The sequence below is a fragment of the Schistocerca serialis genome, chromosome 4 (assembly GCF_023864345.2).
Source record: "Schistocerca serialis cubense isolate TAMUIC-IGC-003099 chromosome 4, iqSchSeri2.2, whole genome shotgun sequence".
Taxonomy (NCBI): domain Eukaryota; kingdom Metazoa; phylum Arthropoda; class Insecta; order Orthoptera; family Acrididae; genus Schistocerca; species Schistocerca serialis.
In genome coordinates this window covers 115641479-115664407 of record NC_064641.1, presented here as the reverse complement: position 1 = coordinate 115664407, position 22929 = coordinate 115641479, and the positions used below count along the sequence as shown (strand labels likewise).

At 43.6% G+C, this 22929-nt stretch overlaps 1 protein-coding gene across 1 annotated transcript in view; it reads left to right on the top strand.

Annotated features, from left to right (window-relative positions):
* LOC126474301 (uncharacterized) overlaps positions 1 to 22929 on the top strand; it is a 79160-nt gene that overhangs the window by 928 nt on the left and 55303 nt on the right. The window contains exon 2 of the mRNA XM_050101767.1: positions 16811 to 16954. Within this exon, the coding sequence (XP_049957724.1) occupies positions 16811 to 16954 (144 nt within the window). The remainder of the gene's footprint in view (positions 1 to 16810; positions 16955 to 22929) is intronic.

Below are 22929 nucleotides of genomic sequence, written 5' to 3'. Positions count from 1 at the left end.
TCACAGACAGGAGCGTCTGCAATGGTGTACTCGACGACGAACCTGGGTGCACGAATGGCAAAACGTCATTTTTTGGGATGAATCCAAGTTCTGTTTATAGCATCATGATGGTTGCATCCGTGTTTGGCGACATCGCGGTGAACGCACATTGGAAGCGTGTATTTGTCATCGCCATACTGGCGTAGCACCTGGCGTGATGGTATGGGGTGCTATTGGTTACACGTCTCGGCCACCTCTTCTTCGCATTGACGGCACTGTATGAACAGTGGACGTTACATTTCAGATGTGTTACGACCCGTGGCTCTACCCTTCATTTGATACCTGCGAAACCCTGCATTACAGCAGGATAATGCACGGCCGCATGTTGCAGGTCCTGTACGGGCCTTTGTGGATACAGAAAATGTTCGACTGTTGCCCTGGCCAGCACATTCTCCAGATCTCTCACCAATTGAAAACTTCTGGTCAATGCTGGCCGAGCAACTGGCTCGTCACAATACGCCAGTCACCACTCTTGATGAACTGTGGTATCGTGTTGAAGCTGCATGAGCAGCTGTACCTGTACACGCCGTCCAATCTCTGTTTGACTCAATGCCCAGACGTATGAAGGCCGTTATTACGGCCAGAGGTGGTTGTTCTGGGTACTGATTTCTCAGGATCTATGCACCGCAATTGCGTGAAAATGTAATCACATGTCAGTTCTAGTATAATATATTTGTCCAATGAATACCCGTTTATCATCTGCATTTCTTCTTGGTGTAGCAATTTTAATGGCCAGTAGTGTAGTTAAGGGGCAGCCACTTCAGCCGACTATCACCTGCCTACCTACGCACTTCGAGCCTTCTAGTCGCTGTCTCTGTACTGCACAGTGTAGCACCACAGGTTTCACACACACACTGGACTCCATTCAGGAGGATGAGGGCTCGAACACGTGTCCCGACATCCCGATCTAGGTTCTTAGTGATTTCCCTTAATTGCTTCAAGCAAATGCCGGGATGGTTCCTTTGAAAGGGCACGGCTCACTTGCCTTCCCATCCTTCCCTAATCCACTGGAACCGACGACCTCACCATTTGGTCCCTTTCCCAAATCGACTAGCCAACCAATTTCGCCCACCGGAGGTGTGAGGAAAGTTCATCATAATTAGCTACTACAGATAAGAAGTGATCTCTGTATACTCGGTTTGAACTTGTCAGCGGGTCCCATGACGTCATCTCCAATCTTACCATCTCACAGACTCTATTCACTGGCCTTCACCGCACCACCCATTTAACTGAAAAATCGTCAGTTGAGTTTGTTGCCAGTTACAAGTGTACTATTAAACTAAACTAAACTCGGTCCAAACAGGCGATGGAACGCCCAAAGGTACCGACCAGCCACCGTGTCATCCTCAGCCCACAGGCATCGCTGGATGCGAATACGGGGGGGGGGGGGGGGGCATGTGGTCAGCACACCGCTCTCCTGTCAGTATGTCAGTTTACGAGAGTGTGGAGCTGCTACTTCTCAATCAAGTAGCTCCTCAGTTTGCCTCACAATGGCTGAGTGCACCCCACTTGCTGACAGCGCTCGGCAGACCGGTTGGTCACCCGTCCGAGTTCTAGCCCAGCCCGACAGTGCTTAAGGTTGGTGATCTGACGGGAACCGGTGTTACCACTGCGGCAAGGTCGTTGGCACAAGTGTACTGTACCATCGCAAGAAGGTGAGCAACCACACAGATTCGCAAGTGTAACTGGGAAATTACGGCGTGGCCACTATGCACGAAACCTTTGGTAAGTGCAGTGACAGTACAGTGACTGATCACTTACCAATGAATATTGTTCAGTTTATACATTCATTATGAACATTCCAACAACAAGAAAGAGTTCTGCGTCACAAATGGAAGTTGGTGGGCGAGTTTCTGTATCTGGAAGATCATGATTACTTAGACTTCACTCCAGTCGCATAAGAATGACGCTAGTAGCACCAGTATGGATCAGATTTGCTTCAAATACATGCTGTAACAGTCGGGAGCGTTAGTTATCTTTGAGACAGGACCTGGTGAGTTAATGTTAGTCAACAATGCCTTTAAGGCTAGAAAGACGCCACTGTTAACACCTCACTGAGTTTGAACAAAGCCGTGTAGTATGGCTACGAGAAGCTGGATGTTCCTTCTGTGATACTACAAAGAAGATTTTGCAGGAATGTAGCTACTGTACATGACTTCTGGCAGCGGTGGCCACGAGAATGTATGGTCGCAAGAAAACCGACCCCAGCCAGCCGCGTGGCACTACCGAGAGGGAAGACCATCGTGTTGCAACTACAGCAGCAATTTAGGAGCACTTGGCACCACAGAGACACGATGATGATGATGATGATGATGATGATGATGAGGTCCCATACTCCGAGGAGCGTAGGGGACGATGTGGGAGACCCGCACCGCTGTATTAGGCAAGGTCCTAGTGGAGGTGGTTTGCCATTGCCTTCCTCCAACCGTAATGGGGATGAATGATGATGATGAAGACGACACTATAACACCCAGTCATCTCGAGGTGGGAAAAAATCCCTAACCCCGTCGGGAATCTAACCTGGGAACGCTACCGCAAGACCACGAGCTCACGGAGACACAACGAACTGTATTGAATTGAATTTTATTTGGTCCTGTAAGATTACATTGAATACAGTAAATGTACGTGTAATATAGGACATGTCAAAGTAGTAACATTCATTATCACTTACTTTTCTACCCCTTTAGTTTACATTTTTACATAATTGATAATGAATAACGATATATACAAATTTAATGGCATAAGTATTCTGCAATACTGTAAAATTGTTTTTCAATTAGATAGTCTTTAAGTTTCTTTGGAAAGTCATTGTCAAGTACACTATCTTGCAGGGTTTTAGGCAGACTTCTTAGAAGTCTGATACCAGAGTACCGGGGTCCTTTTTCTAGCATTGTCAGTCGGTGAAGTATGCTCCGTACTTCATTCTTCCTTCTTGTATTGTGGGTGTGTACACTAGCATTTGTAATCCAGTCTTCACTACCTTTTGTGATGTACATTATTGTTTAGTATATATACAATGATGAAAAAGTTAAGAGACCTAACTTCTTGAAACAGTTTCTGCACGTTTCAGAGGCCTTTCTTCTTAAAATAGTCCTAATTGCTTTTTTTTTTTTTTTTTGTAATGTGAACACTTGTTTTGTCTCTTGTTTGTTTGAGTTTCCCCACACAGTCACTCCACACTGTAAGTAAGGTTCGAAAAGTCCATGATACACTGTACACAGAAAGTTCTTGTCTGAATACTGTGATAGCTGCATCATTAAGAATATGACAGAGCTCAGTTTCTTACAGACATTACTAATATGTTTTTTTTTCATTTCAATTGATTATCCACACGAATACCTAAGAATCTAGCAGATTCTACTTCTTCCAACCTTGTTCCATCAACCTTTAAATCCATGTCTACGGCCTTCTCCTTGTTTTTAAACACTGCATACATAATCTTTTTTAGATTTATAACCAGTTCATTTTCCAACAGCCATTGAGCTGTGATATTTTCAGATACGTATGCTCTTCTCTCAAGCTGTTCCATATTTGGTTCACTATTTAGTGTTGTCATGTCATCAGCATACGATACTGTTAGAAAACCGGTTATTTCAAGGACAGCCCAGACCCAAACGTCCTGTAGCGTGCATTCTGCTGACGCCAAACCGTCGCCATTTGCCACTTCTGTGGTGTCAAGCGAGAGCCCATTGGAGGCCAGAGTGGAGAGCCGTTGTGTTTTCTAATGAAAGCTGGTTCTGTCCCAGTGACAATGATGACTGTGCCTCGGTTAGGAGGAGGTCAGTTGAGGACCTGCCTCCAACACACTGGGCCTACACCTGGGTTTATGATAAGGGGTGCGATTTTGTAAGAGACCAGGAGCACTCTTGCGGTCGTCCCACAAATGCTGACTGCAAATTTGTACGTCAGTGTGGTGATTCGACCTTTCGTGTTGCCATTCACGAACAGACTCCCAGGGGGTGTTTTCCAGCAGGATAAGTCTCACTAAGATACCGCTGTTGTCGTGCTCTACAGAATGTCAACATGTTGCCTTGGCCTACTCGATCACCAGATCCATCTCTGATGGAGCGCATATCGGAAATCATCGGACGACAGCTGCAGCTCCATCCACAAACAGCATTAACCGTCCCTGTATTGACAGACCAAGTGCAACAGGCACGGAAGTCCATCCTACAAACTGACATCTGGCACGTGTATAACACAATGCATGCACGTTTGCATGCTTTCATTCAACCTCCTGGAGGGTACAGTAGTTATTAATGTACCAGCATTTCACATTTGCAATGAGTTACTTCGCGCATACGTTAGCCTGCGATCTTGCAGTGTGAATGACGTAAATATTTTAGCTAGACAAATGTATTCCCGAAATTCCATTGCTCTACATTAAATATTTTTTGGTGTTGCTATTTCTTCTGGCAGTTTGCATATACACACATCCAAAAAGTTTTGCATCACCTCGGTTCCGAGAGTTCTGGAACCTGTACAGAAAATTGCAATAGAGATCAACATAAACATCATTTCCTACACATTGCATGTTATATCACCATACAACGAGAACTTCAGAGGTGGTGGTCCAGACTGCAGTACACTCCGGCACCCCTAATACACAATAACATGTCCTCTTGCATTGATGCATGCCTGTATTCGTCATGGTATACTATCCACAAGTTCATCAAAGCACTGTTGATCCAGATTGTTCCACTCCTCAATGGCGATTCAGCGTAGATCCCTCAGGTTATTTGGTGGGTCACGTCGTCCATAAACAGCCCTTTTCAATCTATCCCATGCATGTTTGACAGGGTTCATGTCTGAAGAACATGCTAGCCACTCTAGTCGAGCAATGTCGTTATCCAGAAGGAAGTCATTCACAAGATGTACACGATAGGGGCGCAAATTGTCGTCCATGAAGACGAACGCCTCGCCAATATGCTGCCACCGATATGATTGCACTGTCGGTCGGAGGATGGCATTCAAGTATCGAACAGCCATTACAGCGCCTTCCATGACCACCAGCGGCGTACGCTGGCCCCACATAATACCAACCCAAAACGGCAAGGAACCTCCACCTTGCTGCGCTCGCTGGACAGTGTGTCTAAGACGTTCAGCCTGACCGCGTTGCTTCCAAACACGTCTCCGACGATTGTCTGGTTGAAGGCATATGCGACAGTCATCGGTGCCTGAGGGGACCATTCAGCATGTTGTTGGGCCCATCAATACCGCGCTGCATGGTGTCATGGTTGCAAAGATGGACCTCGTCATGGACGTCGGAAGTGAAGTTGCGCATCATGCAGCCCATTGCGAACAGTTTGAGTCGTAACACGACGTCCTGCGGCTGCACGAAAAGCATTATTCATCATGGTGATGTCGCTGTCAGGGTACCTCCGAGTCATAACCTGTAAGTAGATATCATCCACTACAGTAGTAGCCCTCGGGCAGCCTGAGCGAGGCATGTCACCGACAGTTGCTGTCTCTCTGTATCTCCTCCATGTCTGAACAACATCGCTTTGGTCACTCCGAGACGGCTGCACACTTCCCTTGTTGAGAGCCCTTCCTGGCACAAAGTAACAATGTGGATGCGATCGAACCGCGGTATTGACCATCTAGGCATGGTTAAACTACAGACAACACGAGCAGAGTACAACCGTCCTGGTGGAATGACTGGAACTGATCGGCTGTCGGACCCCCTCCGTCTAATAGGCGGTGCTCATGCACGGTTGTTTACATCTTTTGGCGGGCTTAGTGACATCTCTGAACAGTCAAAGGGACTGTGTCTGTGATACAATATCCACAGTCAACATCTACCTACAGGAGTTCTGGCAATGCAAAACTTTTTTTGATAGGGTGGTCCATTGATAGTGACCAGGCCAAATATCTCACGAAATAAGCATCAAACGAAAAAACTACAAAGTACGAAACACGTCTAGCTTGAAGGGGGAAACCAGATGGCGCTATGGTTGGCCCGCTAGATGGCGTTGCCATAGGTCAAACGGATATCAACTGCGTTCTTTTAAATAGGAACCCCCATTTTTCATTACATATTCGTGTAGTACGTAAAGAAATGTGAATGTTTTAGTTGGACCACTTTTTTCGCTTTGCGATAGATGGCGCTGTAATAGTCAGAAACGTATAAGTACATGGTATCACGTAACATTCCATCAGGGCGGACGGTATTTGCTTTGTGATACATTACTCGTGTTAAAATGGACCGTTTACCAATTGCGGAAAAGGTCGATATCGTGTTGATGTATGGCTATTGTGATCAAAATGCCCAACGGGCGTGTGCTATGTGTGCTGCTCGGTATCCTGGACGATATGATCCAAGTTTCCGGACCGTTCGCTGGATAGTTACATTATTTAAGGAAACAGGAAGTGTCCAGCCACATGTGAAACGTCAACCACGACCTGCAACAAATGATGATGCCCAAGTAGGTGTTCTAGCTGCTGTGGCGGCTAATCCGCACTTCAGTAGCAGACAAATTGCGCGAGAATCGGGAATCTCAATCACGTCGGTGTTGAGAATGCAACATCAACATCGATTGCACCCGTACCATATTTGTATGCATCAGGAATTGCATGGCGACGACTTTGAACGTCGTGTACAGTTCTGCCACTGGGCACAAGAGAAATTACGGGACGATGACAGACTTTTTGCACGCGTTCTATTTAGCGACGAAGCGTCATTCACCAACAGCGGTAACGCAAACTGGCCTAATATGCACTATTGGGCAACGGAAAATCCACGATGGGTGCGAAAGTGGAACATCAGCGATCTTGGCGATTTGATGTATGGTGCGGCATTATGGGAGGAAGGATAATTGGCCCCATTTTATCGATGGCAATCTAAATGGTGCAATGTATGCTGATTTCCTACGTAATGTTCTACCGATGTTACTGCAAGATGTTTCACTGCATGACAGAATGGCGATGTACTTCCAACATGATGGACGTCCGGCACATAGCTCGCGTGCAGTTGAAGCGGTATTGAATAGCTTATTTCATGACAGGTGGATTGGTCTTTGAAGCACTATACCATGGCCCGCACATTCACCGGATCTGACGTCCCCGGATTTCTTTCTGTGGGGAAAGTTGAAAGATATTTGCTATTGTGGTCCACCGACAACACCTGATAACATGCGTCAGCACATTGTCAATGCATGTGCGAACATTACGGAAGGCGAACTACTCGCTGTTGGGAGGAATGTCGTTACACGTATTGCCGAATGCATTGAGGTTGACGAACATCATTTTGAGCATTTATTGCATTAATGTGGTATTTACAGGCAATCACGCTGTAACAGCATGCGTTCTCAAAAATGATAATTTCACAAAGGTACACGTGTCACATTGGGACAACCGAAATAAAATGTTCAAACGTACCTACGTTTTGTATTTTAATTTAAAAAAACCTACCTGTTACCAACTGTTCGTCTAAAATTGTGAGCCATCTGTTTGCGACTATTACAGCGCCATCTTTCACAAAGCGAAAAAAGTGGTCCAGCTAAAACATTCATATTTCTTTACGTACTACACGAATATGTAATAAAAAATTGGGGTTAAAAACGCACTTGATATCCGTTTGACCTATGGCAGCGCCATCTAGCGGGCACACCATAACGCCATCTGGTTTCCCCCTTAAGCTAGACGAGTCTCGTTCTTTGTAGTTTTTTTGTTTAGTATACTGTATAAGTTAACTGAAAGAAATATGCAGAGAGACGAACATAGATGACAATAATTACACTGGAGTCACTGTGATTTGTGATGGGCCCTGGACATTACAAAAGTCGGTACATGGTTCTTAATATGGTGTGTGACCACCAAGGACGGCGATTGACGCTCTGCATCAAGCTCCCATGCCGGTCACAGTATAAAGGAGTTCTTGTGGTGCACTGACTACTGCTGGATGGTCATCAGTGTAACACATCTTCCCAACGCATCCACATGTGCTAGAGTTGATTTAAGTCAGGGAAATGGCAGGCCAGTCCATGCGCCGAATGTCCTCTTGTTCTGAGAGCTCCTCCACCTGCAGGGATCAGTATCGTCACACACTGCCATCCGTAAAAATGAATTTAGTGCTGAATGGGCCCCTCAAAGACGCGCATGAGGAAGGAGTACAGTGTCACAAGGAAGATGACTGGTGAGTGTACCTTGTACGCCCGTGGAGCAGTTTGCCTCCTCACAAGGTATCACCTGGACCACCAAACGATCATGCCCGGTAATATCCCTGCGTGTGTTGAGTGTTTCCACCTCTCACTGTATGAGCGTGTGTCCAGAGTCACTACTCAGACTGAATCTGCTCTTAACTGAGGAGAGCAAGCAACCCCAGCCGTCTGTTGTCTAGTCTCTACGCTCTAAACACCATTGCAAACGGTGCTGCCTACATGTTGGTGTCAGCAGAACGTAATGTACTGGTCATCGGGTGAAGAGCCCTTCCCTATGCACTCGCCATGCCACTGTGAAGCGTGTGGTTGAGTGCATTTCAGCCCTGTTAAATGTGGTTCCAATTGCACCCCTTTTGCACAATGTTGCGGTCACCTGCTGCTGTAGTCGACTACCTACTCTCCATCGGGGTGTGATGCAAGTGGTTCAGAACATTCTCCGTGCACTTGAAACAATGTTGTGATCAATATGACACTCCTGGGCTAGAATGGTCACATTTCATCCTCATCTCAGTTTCCCGATGATTCTTCCACATTGGAAGTTACCCAGATGTTGCCTCCGGACCGTGTTGTAATAAAGAACACTACCACCAGAGTGCACTGTAACAGCTCACTGATTCACACACACTGTCTTCTTTTCCTGTTCCTTCAACTGTCTTTTCCTGTTCCTTCAACTGTCTCGCGTTGTGGGGCCGGACCCCATTGCCCCGGTAGTCTTGCTAGTCTCACGCCGTGTGACGTCCGACTTGCAGTGCACGACTGGGGGCATCTGGCAACATATTGCTGCACTTTCATTCATTTCCACCAAGTTGTTAATGTCTTACAAGGGTCGTTCAATAAGTAATGCCCCACATTTTTTTTTTTAAAAAAAAGCCATTGACATACGTAGACAAACGTTGTTGTTGGTGCTTCACATTTGATGTTCGTTCTGTACGCTGGTGAAGTTTCGAACCGTTCTGGCAGATGGCAGAGCCGTAGTACGACGTCAAAATGGCGTCTACATACGACTCACGTTACAAGCAGGTTGCTGTTACTGAATTATTGTGTGCAGAAAAAGAAATCGTGGTGAACATCCATAAACGTTTGTGTGCAGAGTATGGTGATCCTGCAGTTAATGGGAACACAGTTGGGCGATGGGTAAAGAAATTTACAGCCTGAGGAAATGCGGGAACAGAAGTCTATGATAAGCCATGCTCAGGACGTCCTGTCACAGCCACTGCTCTAGACATGCTGAATCGTGCGTATGCCATTATTTGTGCCGACCGGTGCATCACAATTCGACAATTGGCTCTACAGTTGTCGGTCAGCACTTGAAATGAGTCTGCAATGATCTAAGCTCTTGGATATTCTAAGAGGTGCTCACAATGGGTTCCACGAATGCTCACAGCAGACCACAAGATTCAAAGAAAGGCCATTTCATTTGAATTGTTGGAGCGTTTTCAGACCGACGGAGTGGCCTTTCTGCCACAGAGCCGTGCAGGGTAGCCGCATGGTCTAGGGTGCCTTGCCATGGATCTCGTTTCTCCCCTCGTCGGAGGTTCAAGTCCTCCCTCGGGCATGGATGTATGTGTTGTCCTTAGTAGATTGAATAGCGTGTAAACCTAGGGACTGATGACCTCAGCAGTTTGGTCCCATAGGAAGTTACCACAAATCTCCAAATTTTCTGTCACAGTTCTTCACGGTAGAGGAAGCTGAGTGCACCACTTTTCGCTGGAAACAAAAAGGAGTGGCATCATCCTCATTCGCCACACAAGAAGAAATTCAAGACAACCCCCTGTGCTGGAAAACTCATGGTGACAGTCTTCTGGGATTTAGATGGCGTCATTCTCGTGGGTGTGATGCCAAGAGGGTCAACCATCAAGTCGGGGGCAGACGTGAAGACTCTGAATAAACTCAAGAACCATTTCCAACGTGTTCCATCAGACAAGAATCCACCAGAAATCTTGCTCCAACACGATAACGCACGCCTACACATAAGTTTGAGGATAGGGAACACATCGCCAAATTGGACTGGACATCATTTCATCATCCGCCATACAGTCCAGGCCTTGCACCCTCGGACTTCCATCTCTTTGGGCCGCTTAATGATTCTCTACAGGGAACACACTTTAAAGATGACGAGAGTGTCAGTTGTGCAGTGAAAACATGGCTGCATCTACAGGACAAGATCTTTTACCAGCAGGGAGTAAATGCTCTTCCACAACGTTGGCGTACGGCCACAGAACGTGATGGAGACCTAATAGAAAAACAGGACATGAACAAGACGTGTTGATGTATAATTGTTACCATATTCTGACTCTTAAAAATAAATACTTTCTAAGAAAAAAATGTGAGGCATTACGTATTGAACGACTCACATATTTTACTGTATCCAGCTCGCCCATAAGTTTTGTGGTCTCCATAATTAAAGTTTCAATTTCAAAATGCTGTAGAAAGAGAACCGTTGTGCACAATTTAAGCATTTTATAACTGACACAGTGGGAAACGTCATGCAACAACAACAACAAAAAATTAACGAAATTACATCAATAGATGGCTCTGTAAGTGTCTTAAGGTAAATGGGACTGGCTACAAATGAAAGATTAATTGCAGTACTTTATGTAAGCCCATCTGCCATGGCAAGGCTGTACTACATTGAATGGAAAAAACTGATTTTCAATTGTCCTGAGACCAAAAACTGTGTAAAAATCAAAATGATAACAGCTTCCAGTTGTCGTGAGACTGGCGAATGACGTGGATAATATGCTGTCAAGCGTTTACTGCCACAGGTTGAAATCGAGAAACAGTATGTTCCATGACAGATCAGAGTGTCTCGGAGGTCACATTCAGAATGCACTGTGCAATGCGTGCCTTTGATGCAGCTACTTGTGTAATTGGAGTACTGAACACAACGTCTTTCAGATAACCCCACAGCCACAAGTCGTACAGCTTGAGGACAGTTGATCTTCATGGCCAGGCTGTAGGGAAATGATGTCTGATAATTCTAGCATATCCGAAATGCCTGTGCAGCAGCCCCTTCCACTAGCTGTGCCAAGTGCAGAGGAGCACCATCGTGTGTGTCCAGACATCGGCACTCTCGAAACATCGGAACGACGCTGGGGCGCAGATGACTCTCATACTGTTTACCGGTGACGGTGCAGGTAACAGAACTCGCACGACCTGTCTCCTCGAAAAAATGTGTCTCTGTCATAAACTATGCCATCAACTCGCACCATACAGTCACTTTTGCAGAATGAAGTGGTACCGCTTGATGTGCGTGCGGATTTTCTGTTGCCCATATTCTGTCATCCTGCATATTGTGATGTTCTTGGAGATGGAAATGAGTTTTGTCTGTCCACAGAATGTTCCTTGGTCACTCATTGTCCACTTGCACATGAGAAAGAAATTCCAGTGTGATCGTTTGTCTTGGTAGCAGGCCGCCAACTGCTGAACATGGATGATGTGTGCCTTTGAGTGTCTGGAATTTCTGCAGGTATTTCTCATTGCTATTAAAAAATGTTAACTCCCTGCCATTGAAGGTGTTGGCTTGCACATATTGTCTCTATATTTATTATAAATTATTACAGTTCATGTTAGAAACTGAAATGACCCACATTAAAATCATGTGAAGGGTAGATTTATGGACAGAACCAAGTTTCATGACATGTCACACAGTAAAATGTCATGACACAACAGTTGGAAAAACTAGACCTACATTTTCATTGGTGACGGAAGCTGGAAATTCGACAATGTGACATTCTGCAAGTAAGAACGAGTAAAGGAGCATATATTGATGGGTTAAATATTAAAGAATTTATGAAAACTTTACAAAAATGCATTGTAACATGGTAGAAAAAAAAACATACTGTGAGGGCACACATTGGCAAAATTTATGTTAGTAAAAGGAACTAAAACAAGATCACAAAAACAGGACTAAGTGGGCTCAACAGTCACTAACCTCAATTGAATGGCATCCTAATTTCAGAGTACTGGTATTCTGATCATCCAATTATTTCACTTAGTAACCTGTGGTGTCTGATGCAGGAAAATATCAACTAAATCAACAAATGTTAGATGATCTTTGTTAGTGAGGAGATTTGTCAATAATGTGGCACAAGTTCACTATAATACATAGCAGATCATAGTGAATCAGAATGGAAAAACTCTTGTGACAATTTTTGATACATAAAATGTGGTTTCATAATACATATATGTCGAATGCAATCTTTAAACTCTCAAAATCAGACACAGTTTCACACTGTTGAGCCAAAGATTGTGAACACCAGGAGTACAGCAATGTTTGTGTGTGGCATAGATTTGACAAGTCCTTGATAGATGGAGGTACATGGCACCAGATGCCCACATGCAAGTGATGCAGTCCCAGTAGATTATGGGCAGGTAATCTACATCTACATCTACATTTATACTCCGCAAGCCACCCAACGGTGTGTGGCGGAGGGCACTATACATGCCACTGTCATTACTTCCCTTTCTTGTTCCAGTCGCGTATGGTTCGCGGGAAGAATGACTGCCGGAAAGCCTCTGTGTGTGCTCGACTCTCTCTAATTTTACATTCGTGATCTCCTTGGGAGGTATAAGTTGGAGGAAGCAATATATTCGATACCTCATCCAGAAACGCACCCTCTCAAAACCTAGATAGCAAGCTACACCGTGATACAGAGCGCCTCTCTTGCAGAGTCTGCCACTTGAGTTTGCTAAACATCTCCGTAACACTATCACACTTACCAAATAACCCTGTGACGAAACGTGCTGCTCTTCTTTGGTTCTTCTCCACCTCCTCTGTCAACCTGACCTGGAACGGATCCCACACTGATGAGCAATACTCAAGTGTAGGTTGAACGAGTGTTTTATAGGCCACCTCCTTTGTTGATGGACTACATTTTCTAAGGATTCTCCCAATGAATCTCAACCTGGCACCCACCTTACCAACAATTAATTTTATATGATCATTCCACTTCAAATTGTTTTGTACGTACACTCCCAGATATTTTACAGAAGTAACTGCTACCAATGTTTGTTCCATTATCACATAATCATACAATAAAGGGTCCTTCTTCCTATGTAATTTGTGGGTGTGGAGCTGGCACCCAGCAGTGTCCGAGATGTGTATTGCATCAGTGTCAGAACAGGTGGGTTTGGTTACTAAGTTCACTATAATGGTGCTCAAACCACTGTAGAATGATTCTGGCCTTGTGACATGGATAGTCATCTTGTTGGGAGATGCCATCACCACCAGGCAAGACATCAAGCAACAAGGGATGCAGGTGGTTCTCAACTGCCTGGTGCCTTCAATTTTTTTTCTATCACAGGTTCCATGGAAGCCCAGGTGAATACCATCCATAACATCGGCGTGCGTCTATGCCACAGTGTGTATTCTGAGCAGCTGTTTGCTTGGGTGACAACACGTCTGAACACGACCAACTACCTGGTGTAATAAGAAATGTGTTTCTTCTGATCAGATGACATATTTCCACTGATCCACAATCCAATCTCGATGACTTCATGCACAGTGCAATTGTGATTGACCACACCACAGGATCTACATCTACATTTGCGTTTACATGGATACTCTACAAATCACATTTAAGTGCCTGGCAGAGGGTTCATCAAACCACCTTCACAATTCTCTATTATTACAATCTCATATAGCCTGCAGAAAGATCCAATGCCCATACTTTCTGTACGAGCTTTGATTTCCCTTATTTTATAATGGTGATTGTTTCCCTTTTGTAGGTTGGCGCCAACAAAATGTTTTTGCATTCGGAGGAGAAAGGTGGTGATTGGAATTTCGTGAAAAGATTCTGCCACAGCAAAAAACACCATTGTTTTAATGATGTCCACCCCAAACCCTGTATCATTTCAGTGACACACTCTCTCCCCTATTTCGCCATAATATAAAATGTGCTGCCCTTCCTTGAACTTTTTCAATGTATTCCGTCAATGGTAAGGATCCCACACTGCGGAGCAGTATTCTAAAAGAGGATGGACAAGTGTAATGTAGACAGTCTCCTTAGTATATCTGTTACATTTTCCCAGTGCCCAACAAAACACATTCTTTGGTTAGCCTTCCCCACATTTTCCTTCCAATTTAAGTTTCACTTAATTGTAATTCCTAGCTATTTAGATGAATTTACGACCTTTAGATTTGACTGATTTATCATCTGAATGAAGTTTAACAGATTCCTTTTAGCACTCATCTGGATGACCTCACACTTTTCATTGTTTAGGGTCAATTGCCAAAGTTAACACCATACAGATATCTTTTCTAAATCATTTTGCAATTTGTTTTGATCTTCTGATGACTTTACTAGTCGATAAATGACAGTATGATCTGCAAGCAACCTAAGATGGCTGCTCAGATTTTCTGCCAAATCATTATATAGATAAGGAACAGCAAAGAGCCTTTAAGACTACCTTGGGGAACACCAGAAATTACTTCTGTTTTACTCAATAACTTTCCGTCAATTACTATTAACTGTAACCTCTCTGACAGGAAATCATGAATCCAGTCACATAACTGAGACGATATTCCATAAGCACGCAATTTCACTACAAGCCACTTATGTGGTACAGTGTAGAAACCTTCCACAAATCCAGAAATATGAAATCAATTTGGAATCCCTTGTCTTTAGCACTCAGCATGTCATGCAAGTAAAGAGCTAGTTGTGTTTCAGAAGAACGATGTTTTCTAGAGCCATGTTGACTGTCTGTCAATAGACCATTTTCTTTGAGGTAATTCATAATGTTTGAACACAATATACACTCCTGGAAATGGAAAAAAGAACACATTGACACCGGTGTGTCAGACCCACCATACTTGCTCCGGACACTGCGAGAGGGCTGTACAAGCAATGATCACACGCACGGCACAGCGGACACACCAGGAACCGCGGTGTTGGCCGTCAAATGGCGCTAGCTGCGCAGCATTTGTGCACCGCCGCCGTCAGTGTCAGCCAGTTTGCCGTGGCATACGGAGCTCCATCGCAGTCTTTAACACTGGTAGCATGCCGCGACAGCGTGAACGTGAACCGTATGTGCAGTTGACGGACTTTGAGCGAGGGCGTATAGTGGGCATGCGGGAGGCCGGGTGGACGTACCGCCGAATTGCTCAACACGTGGGGCGTGAGGTCTCCACAGTACATCGATGTTGTCGCCAGTGGTCGGCGGAAGGTGCACGTGCCCGTCGACCTGGGACCGGACCGCAGCGACGCACGGATGCACGCCAAGACCGTAGGATCCTACGCAGTGCCGTAGGGGACCGCACCACCACTTCCCAGCAAATTAGGGACACTGTTGCTCCTGGGGTATCGGCGAGGACCATTCGCAACCGCTGGGCTACGGTCCCGCACACCGTTAGGCCGTCTTCCGCTCACGCCCCAACATCGTGCAGCCCGCCTCCAGTGGTGTCGCGACAGGCATGAATGGAGGGACGAATGGAGACGTGTCGTCTTCAGCGATGAGAGTCGCTTCTGCCTTGGTGCCAATGATGGTCGTATGCGTGTTTGGCGCCGTGCAGGTGAGCGCCACAATCAGGACTGCATACGACCGAGGCACACAGGGCCAACACCCGGTATCATGGTGTGGGGAGCGATCTCCTACACTGGCCGTACACCACTGGTGATCGTCGAGGGGACACTGAATAGTGCACGGTACATCCAAACCGTCATCAAACCTATCGTTCTACCAGTCCTAGACCGGCAAGGGAACTTGCTGTTCCAACAGGACAATGCACGTCCGCATGTATCCCGTGCCACCCAACGTGCTCTAGAAGGTGTAAGTCACCTACCCTGGCCAGCAAGATCTCCGGATCTGTCCCCCATTGAGCATGTTTGGGACTGGATGAAGCGTCGTCTCACGCGGTCTGCACGTCCAGCACGAACGCTGGTCCAACTGAGGCGCCAGGTGGAAATGGCATGGCAAGCCGTTCCACAGGACTACATCCAGCATCTCTACGATCGTCTCCATGGGAGAATAGCAGCCTGCATTGCTGCGAAAGGTGGATATACACTGTACTAGTGCCGACATTGTGCATGCTCTGTTGCCTGTGTCTATGTGCCTGTGGTTCTGTCAGTGTGATCATGTGATGTATCTGACCCCAGGAATGTGTCAATAAAGTTTCCCCTTCCTGGGACAATGAATTCACGGTGTTCTTATTTCAATTTCCAGGAGTGTATGTTCCAAAATCATGCTGCATATCAATGTTAATGATATGGGCCTGTAATTTAGTGGATTACTCCTGCAACCTTTCTCGAATATTGGTGTGACCTGTGCAACTTTCCAGTCTTTGGGTACAGATCTTTCACTGAGCAACATAAAAAACATTTGTACCTCCAACAGTATTGTACTCTGTCACCAGATCTCCGACAGATCATTGCCTATCCTGCTTTGCAGAGTGGGCAAGCCTCAGACCCCCGCATTCTGTGGTGAGGCACGATTCCTGGTGATGTACCATTCTCATTCACCGTGTCAGGTGGCGATCACTCCCTGTATCAACATAATGGCCACTTCCCTCTTTGACTCAGTAGCTGCCTAGTGGTGATGAATTCACAGGACTCTTTGCCGTATTGCTGTGCATGCTGAGCTAGACACTGGTGCCCTCTGCTGTTGTTCCGCAGTCACGTGCGTGGTGGAGCAGAATGCGTGTGCCTGGAGCTGCAAGGAGACGGAAGAGGAGCGCCAGGAGGAGATACTGTGGCTGCTGGCCAACCGGTCCCTCATCTCCAGTTGGTGCCCCACCATCACTGAAAGGAGCCGCACCAGTGAGTACCACACTGCCTCTTGTAGCCAGCTCCTCATGGGGCTTGCTGCTGTCACTTAAACTAGCCTTACCTGTAAAGGAATAAGCCTCACTGGCTGCACAGTTTCACTGGATTGCTACCTGAAAGTGTTATTGTAAGTCTTATCCTTAAAATGTTCAAAATTGGAGGTTTAGCAATCTTTAATCATGTTTCTAAGATCTTACTGGTGATGACCAAGACTCTTACAGTCTCCATAATGTTTACACACAAGTAAGTAGGAAAGACATACATATGAGGAGCATAATAATACTTATTTCTTCAAAAGTAAAATTTCACACAGTACAGATGAAGTGATCACACTTTGTTTCACACACAGTTAAGCAGAAGAAAGCACAGAACTCTTACCACAATCACAAAAATTATTTAAATGCTCCAAATCACACATTCTGATATCTGTTGCTCATAATTATAAAAATGTTTCCTCAGCTTGATTTAAACACATGGAGAAGCAACACAGACAGTTCTCAAGGTTGGTCTAAAATACAAACTAGCTAAACTAAAGCTAGAGGACACAAAGACTAAGAGCACAATGAAAGCACTCTCAGCTAAAAGTAGACTGACTGAAAATGGCCTGAGTATTGGCCTTATAGAGACTCACTCCAGGATATAACCAAACTTTGTTAGTTTATAACAGTTTACAAATTGCACACATGCTCAGAAAAAACAGAGCATCTTGGACCACTAGAGATAGGATTTTCATATTCACAAAACATGTTAATTAACATGTTCTGTAGAAATGATTAGCATTTGAACCACACCAGCAACAATATTTCAGCAAAACACCACCTACCAGTAAAATGTGCATGTGGCTCTTGTTGTCACCATAAACTGTAGGTAATGGATTAGTGTGACTTGAGCAGAATTGCAAGATGTCTTGTAGATGTATGCACGAACTATACCATCAAATCATTGAGTTTGAGGAGGGCGCATTATTGGCAAGAGAGAAATTGATACATCCATCCAGAAAATTGTTGTTCATGTGGCAAGAAGTGTTTTGCCAGTGCAACAGGTGTGTGCAGAGTGGTTCACTGGCTGCCGTAGAACACGATGAGATGTGTCAGGTCGCACCACCCAGACCATCCCGTGATAAGATTTACACCTCATCTGAATGGCATTGCAGGACAGATCTGTGTCCTTCTTGGTTCTGGTGCAACACAGTAAAAGTGTAACACATCGTACATTATCAGGGATGACAATAAGTAACTGTTTATCATGGCACCTACCTTTGACGAATGTGCAGAAATATGCTAGAAGACAATTGTGTATAGAATGACTCACTGAGAACAGGAATGGCATCAGACAGTTTTTTGGACAAATTCGGGTTCTGTTTGTTTGAAAATGATGGCTGCATTTTGGTTTGCTACAGACAGGAGAGCAGCATCACAGAGACTGCATTTGCACACAATATACAGTGCAAACTCAAGGCTTTATAGTGTTGGATGCTATTGGGTACAGCCACAAATCATAGTTGGTGGGTGTCCAAAGTATTGTGACAGTGTGGCCACGTGAATGATGTCCTGCAACCTACAGCCATGCCCTTTGTGTACAACACCCCTGATGCCATTTTTCTGCAAGGCAGTATACGGCCACATGTTGCTGCATGAAAACATGCCTTCTTGGTATCACAGTATGTCAGCATTTGGCCCTGGCCCACCACATCACAAGACTTGTCGCCAATTGAAAATGTGTGGAATATGGTGCAACACTGTGACCCAGTGCCAACCACCACACATGACCATTGGAAGGAAGTGAATGCAGCATGGATGGCTATACCACAGGACGCCATTCATGCATTATACATGTTGATGCCATCATGCATGGAACAGGCTATCAGAACATACTTGTGGCACCTCTGGCATAGAGTGCCCTATCTTTGACTATGATCTCTTTGGACTGCCATCTCCTGTACTGAGCCTCTCTCAGTCACAGTTGCAGCAATCCTCAGAGAAAACACCACTGAGGCCATCTTTTGACCAACATGAAAGACAAAATATCTGCTTCTTTTAGCGAAGGACAAACTAGAACTACAAATACTTGGTATATATAGCATTCCTTGTGAGTGTGGTCACCATTACATCAGGCAAACACAGAACTGCATCTCAAAAACACTGCATATAACACATTAGAAGTGAAAGTTGGGGGCATAAAGATAAATCAACAGTGGCAGAATGAGGGATATACATTTGAATTTAAGAGGAAAAATGTTGTGCCAAGCTAGTGGCTTTTGGTAGACTCTACTACAGTGTCATTGATAGGAATGTGAGCTACCAACTAAGCACATCGTGGAACATTGCACTAGCATCAATATGCTGAGAATGCACCCGATAGTTGACACTTTGCAAGTCTGGGCAAGACTGAATGTACTGAGAGTCAAATGGCAGTCCGTGCACCCACCACAGGTCATTGAATCTCGAGCCTGGGGAAAGGTGGGGGAGAGATGGCTGCTGTTCAGGTTTTAACAGACCTCTTCCTATGATTTCCACTGTATATAAGTTGTCCTACTCCTTTGTCCACATGGTGACTTCATGTACTACAGGAGATTCAAATTTATAGTCCGAGGTCGTTAACAAGTACGAACAGTTTGGTACTTAACTCATATCGATGGCTGCGTTGTTGTCTTCGTGAAGTCTAGAGGTGATTCCACTGCGATGTTCCCGCGGTTTTCTTTGTGTTTGGATGAGACTAACTGGTTTGTAGGGCGATGTGGTATTTTGAATTTTAGAGAGCAAACGTTACATTAGTTTTGCAAATCACTATTTAATTCATTTATTCACATTTAACACTTCTACAATAATATGCAATAAGACATTGTTTTACACCACATCTGTATTCCCACCTCCTCTAGCCCACGCTTCCTCTCCAAAGCCCTTTTACCACCCCTCCCAAAGATCGACCTCCTTTCCGCATGTCCAAAGATAACTGTCTCTTAGTCGTTAAACTCGCAGTCAAAGGCTATATTTACATAAAACATTACACGTAAAGAAATTACTGACATACACGAAAATTACTGACATACACGATCTTACGTTCTGTTACAATACCCCCCCCACACAAGTCCGTGCATGGCATGCATGGGATTGTGTGTCACTATGGAATAAAATATGTCTAATACACACATCATAATAAAATTTCCAGTTCCGAAAGTTAGTAATAAAATTGGTTCCCAAGTGATCTTAGTTATATATGTATATATATATATACACTTTCCATGATATACAATTTGAAAGTTACATTGGCTGTATTGAGCAAAAAGTGTAATGAGCTTATAACTAACAATAAAATATGGCACCTTATATTTAATTGATCATGGTAGCTGAACAGCCGTGTTAAGATGGGTACATAATTATATAGTATATGCATAAACTCAAGTTTACTTCAATACTGACTTAATGCATCTTAGTTAACCTCATTCTTCTGATTGTCAGTGGTTTCTTTAGAATATATTAAGTGAACTGTGGAATGCAGGCATCTCTCACAATCTTTTAATATAAGTGCTTCAACAAAATACCTTATGGCATGGATTGTGCCCAAAACAACCATTAAATCTAAAGAAATCATTATTCTAAAATACACAGGTTCTTTTAACCACATACATAAAATAGACATAATTCAAAATATTGTAATACTTATACACAATGTTAAATGGTTGTCTCTTAGGGAAAATTCATGTATACATGATGAATGGAATCACATGGTGAATCCAGTGCAAATTCAATTATGTGCGATCAGCACTGTATTTACAGAGTCAGATTGGTTTACATATTTACGATTTAATGTTTCCTTTATAATGAGATAGCTGAGACGTTCCATATGATTGCGACTATAATTGCAGTATCCTCACATTGTACATCTATTTCAGCTTTATAGGTCAAATTATGACAAACTCTACACTTAAATTGTGTAAGATTGTTAGTATTTATACCTTAACTTTACATCATTATTAAGCAGCGTTTCATTTTTATTTACTCTCCTGTGCTCAAATAGCATATTGCCATGAATAGAAATTATTCCAAATTGTGTAACAGGGTATGGGATAAATTCCTAACAGCTCTTCATTCACTTTAACATTAAATTATCTAAACTATTACAAAATATTCTCCCACAACATAAACTTCAAAATTAGTGTCACATAACCTTCAATCCATCACAAGTGTTTCAAAAGTAATACACCAACATCTGTTTCCATAATGCTCTAAACCTCAATACATTCTTGATTTGCATGATTAAATTTCATGACTACCCACTATATTTTTAACACACTATAACATACCTGGTCTTTCAAAGTACACTCTCATAATCTGACAAGTACCTCCAGTTTGCTTTATCCATTAAATAACGTTCCATCTGACATAGCTTACAAATGACAAGGTTTTGTCTTCTTACACACAATCACTATTCATATCTTATTACTTTAAAAGTGTCCACATCATTAACTTTGGTTTCGGTTAAGAGACATTACTATGACACTGTAGAATGGTTCGTAGCCAGACACACTGATCTCATACCAAATTTAATGAATGGGTATACTAGAGAACAAAGAGAAATTAGTACAGACATAATTCACATTAACACAAAATCTACTTCATACTTTTAGCTGACCTAGTCCCACACTTTGACATGAAGTTTTCCTTGAATGATAAAACAATAAAGTGATGTAGTTGGGCCAGTCAACTAGTTCTTTCCGAGCAGCATTTTACTTATTAAAGACTATTTTATGGGTCATGTTTGTAGAGTTTTAACTCTGTAACATTGCGCAGTCCAAATAACTTCTTGGATTTTGGGTAGATTAGCCTATAGGCATTAGGGTGTGGGTTTTCCTTGATTTCAAAGGGGCCTATATAGATGTCAAAAAATTTCTTTATTTCAGAACTCATCAATCTAGATTTTTCCTGTGTTTTTACTAAAACCAGATCTCCTGCCCTGAACTGTACTCCTTTACTTCTTGCATCATGTCTCCGCTTTCTTACCTCTCCTTGTCTTTTCATAGTGTTCCTAACAGCTGTCTCTCTTTCCTGGGGTGTCATAGTTTGACAAGGTGGGAAATCAACATTCTCAGAAATCAAATTTGCAGGTCGTCTATTAAACATTACTTCGTAAGGTGAGAAACCAGTGGATGAATGCTGTAGGCTGTTCATTATGTCCTCAAAGTCAGTAACATTTTCAATCCAATTAACATGATTTTTACTACAGTATGTTCTGCAGAGCCTTCCAATTTCCCTCATGTACCTTTCTGCTGGGTTACTTGATGGGTGACAAACCGAAATCAAGATATGTTTTATTCCTGTATCTTCAATAAAATTTTTCCATAATTTAGATGTAAACTGTGACCCATTATCAGACATGATGGCCTGGGGAATACCAACATTTGTGAAATAATGATTCGTCAGCTTGATGATAATTTGTTTACTGGTTGCTCTCTTTAATGTATACAATTTTATAAATTTAGAGAAAACGTCAACTATAACGAAGATGTAACTATACCCTCCCCTTGACCTTGGTAGTGGTCCATATAGATCAATAGCTGTTAATTCAAGGTTTTTATTTGGTAAAATGTTTTGCATCAATCCTTTAGATGTTTGGTTGCTCACTTTTACTCTCTGACAACGATCACAGGTTTCAAGTTTTTTCTTCACTCTCCTACTGATATTATAGAAGTATACATTTTCCTGTATCTTCTGTATACATTTTGTTGCCCCGCAGTGTCCGAAGCTTTCGTGTATGTAACTGATTAACGTGTCAATACATTGCTCAGGCCAACATAGTTTCCAATTGTCTAAGTCAGGTCTAGGTCTCCTAAACAAAATCCCTTTTTGTACTTTATAATACTGATCTACCTTTTCTCCTCCCTTTTTCCCTATATAACTTTTAACCAACTTCCAATTTTCATCATGGTTTTGGTTTCTACGAATATCATTACAGATTTTCAGTATTTCAGC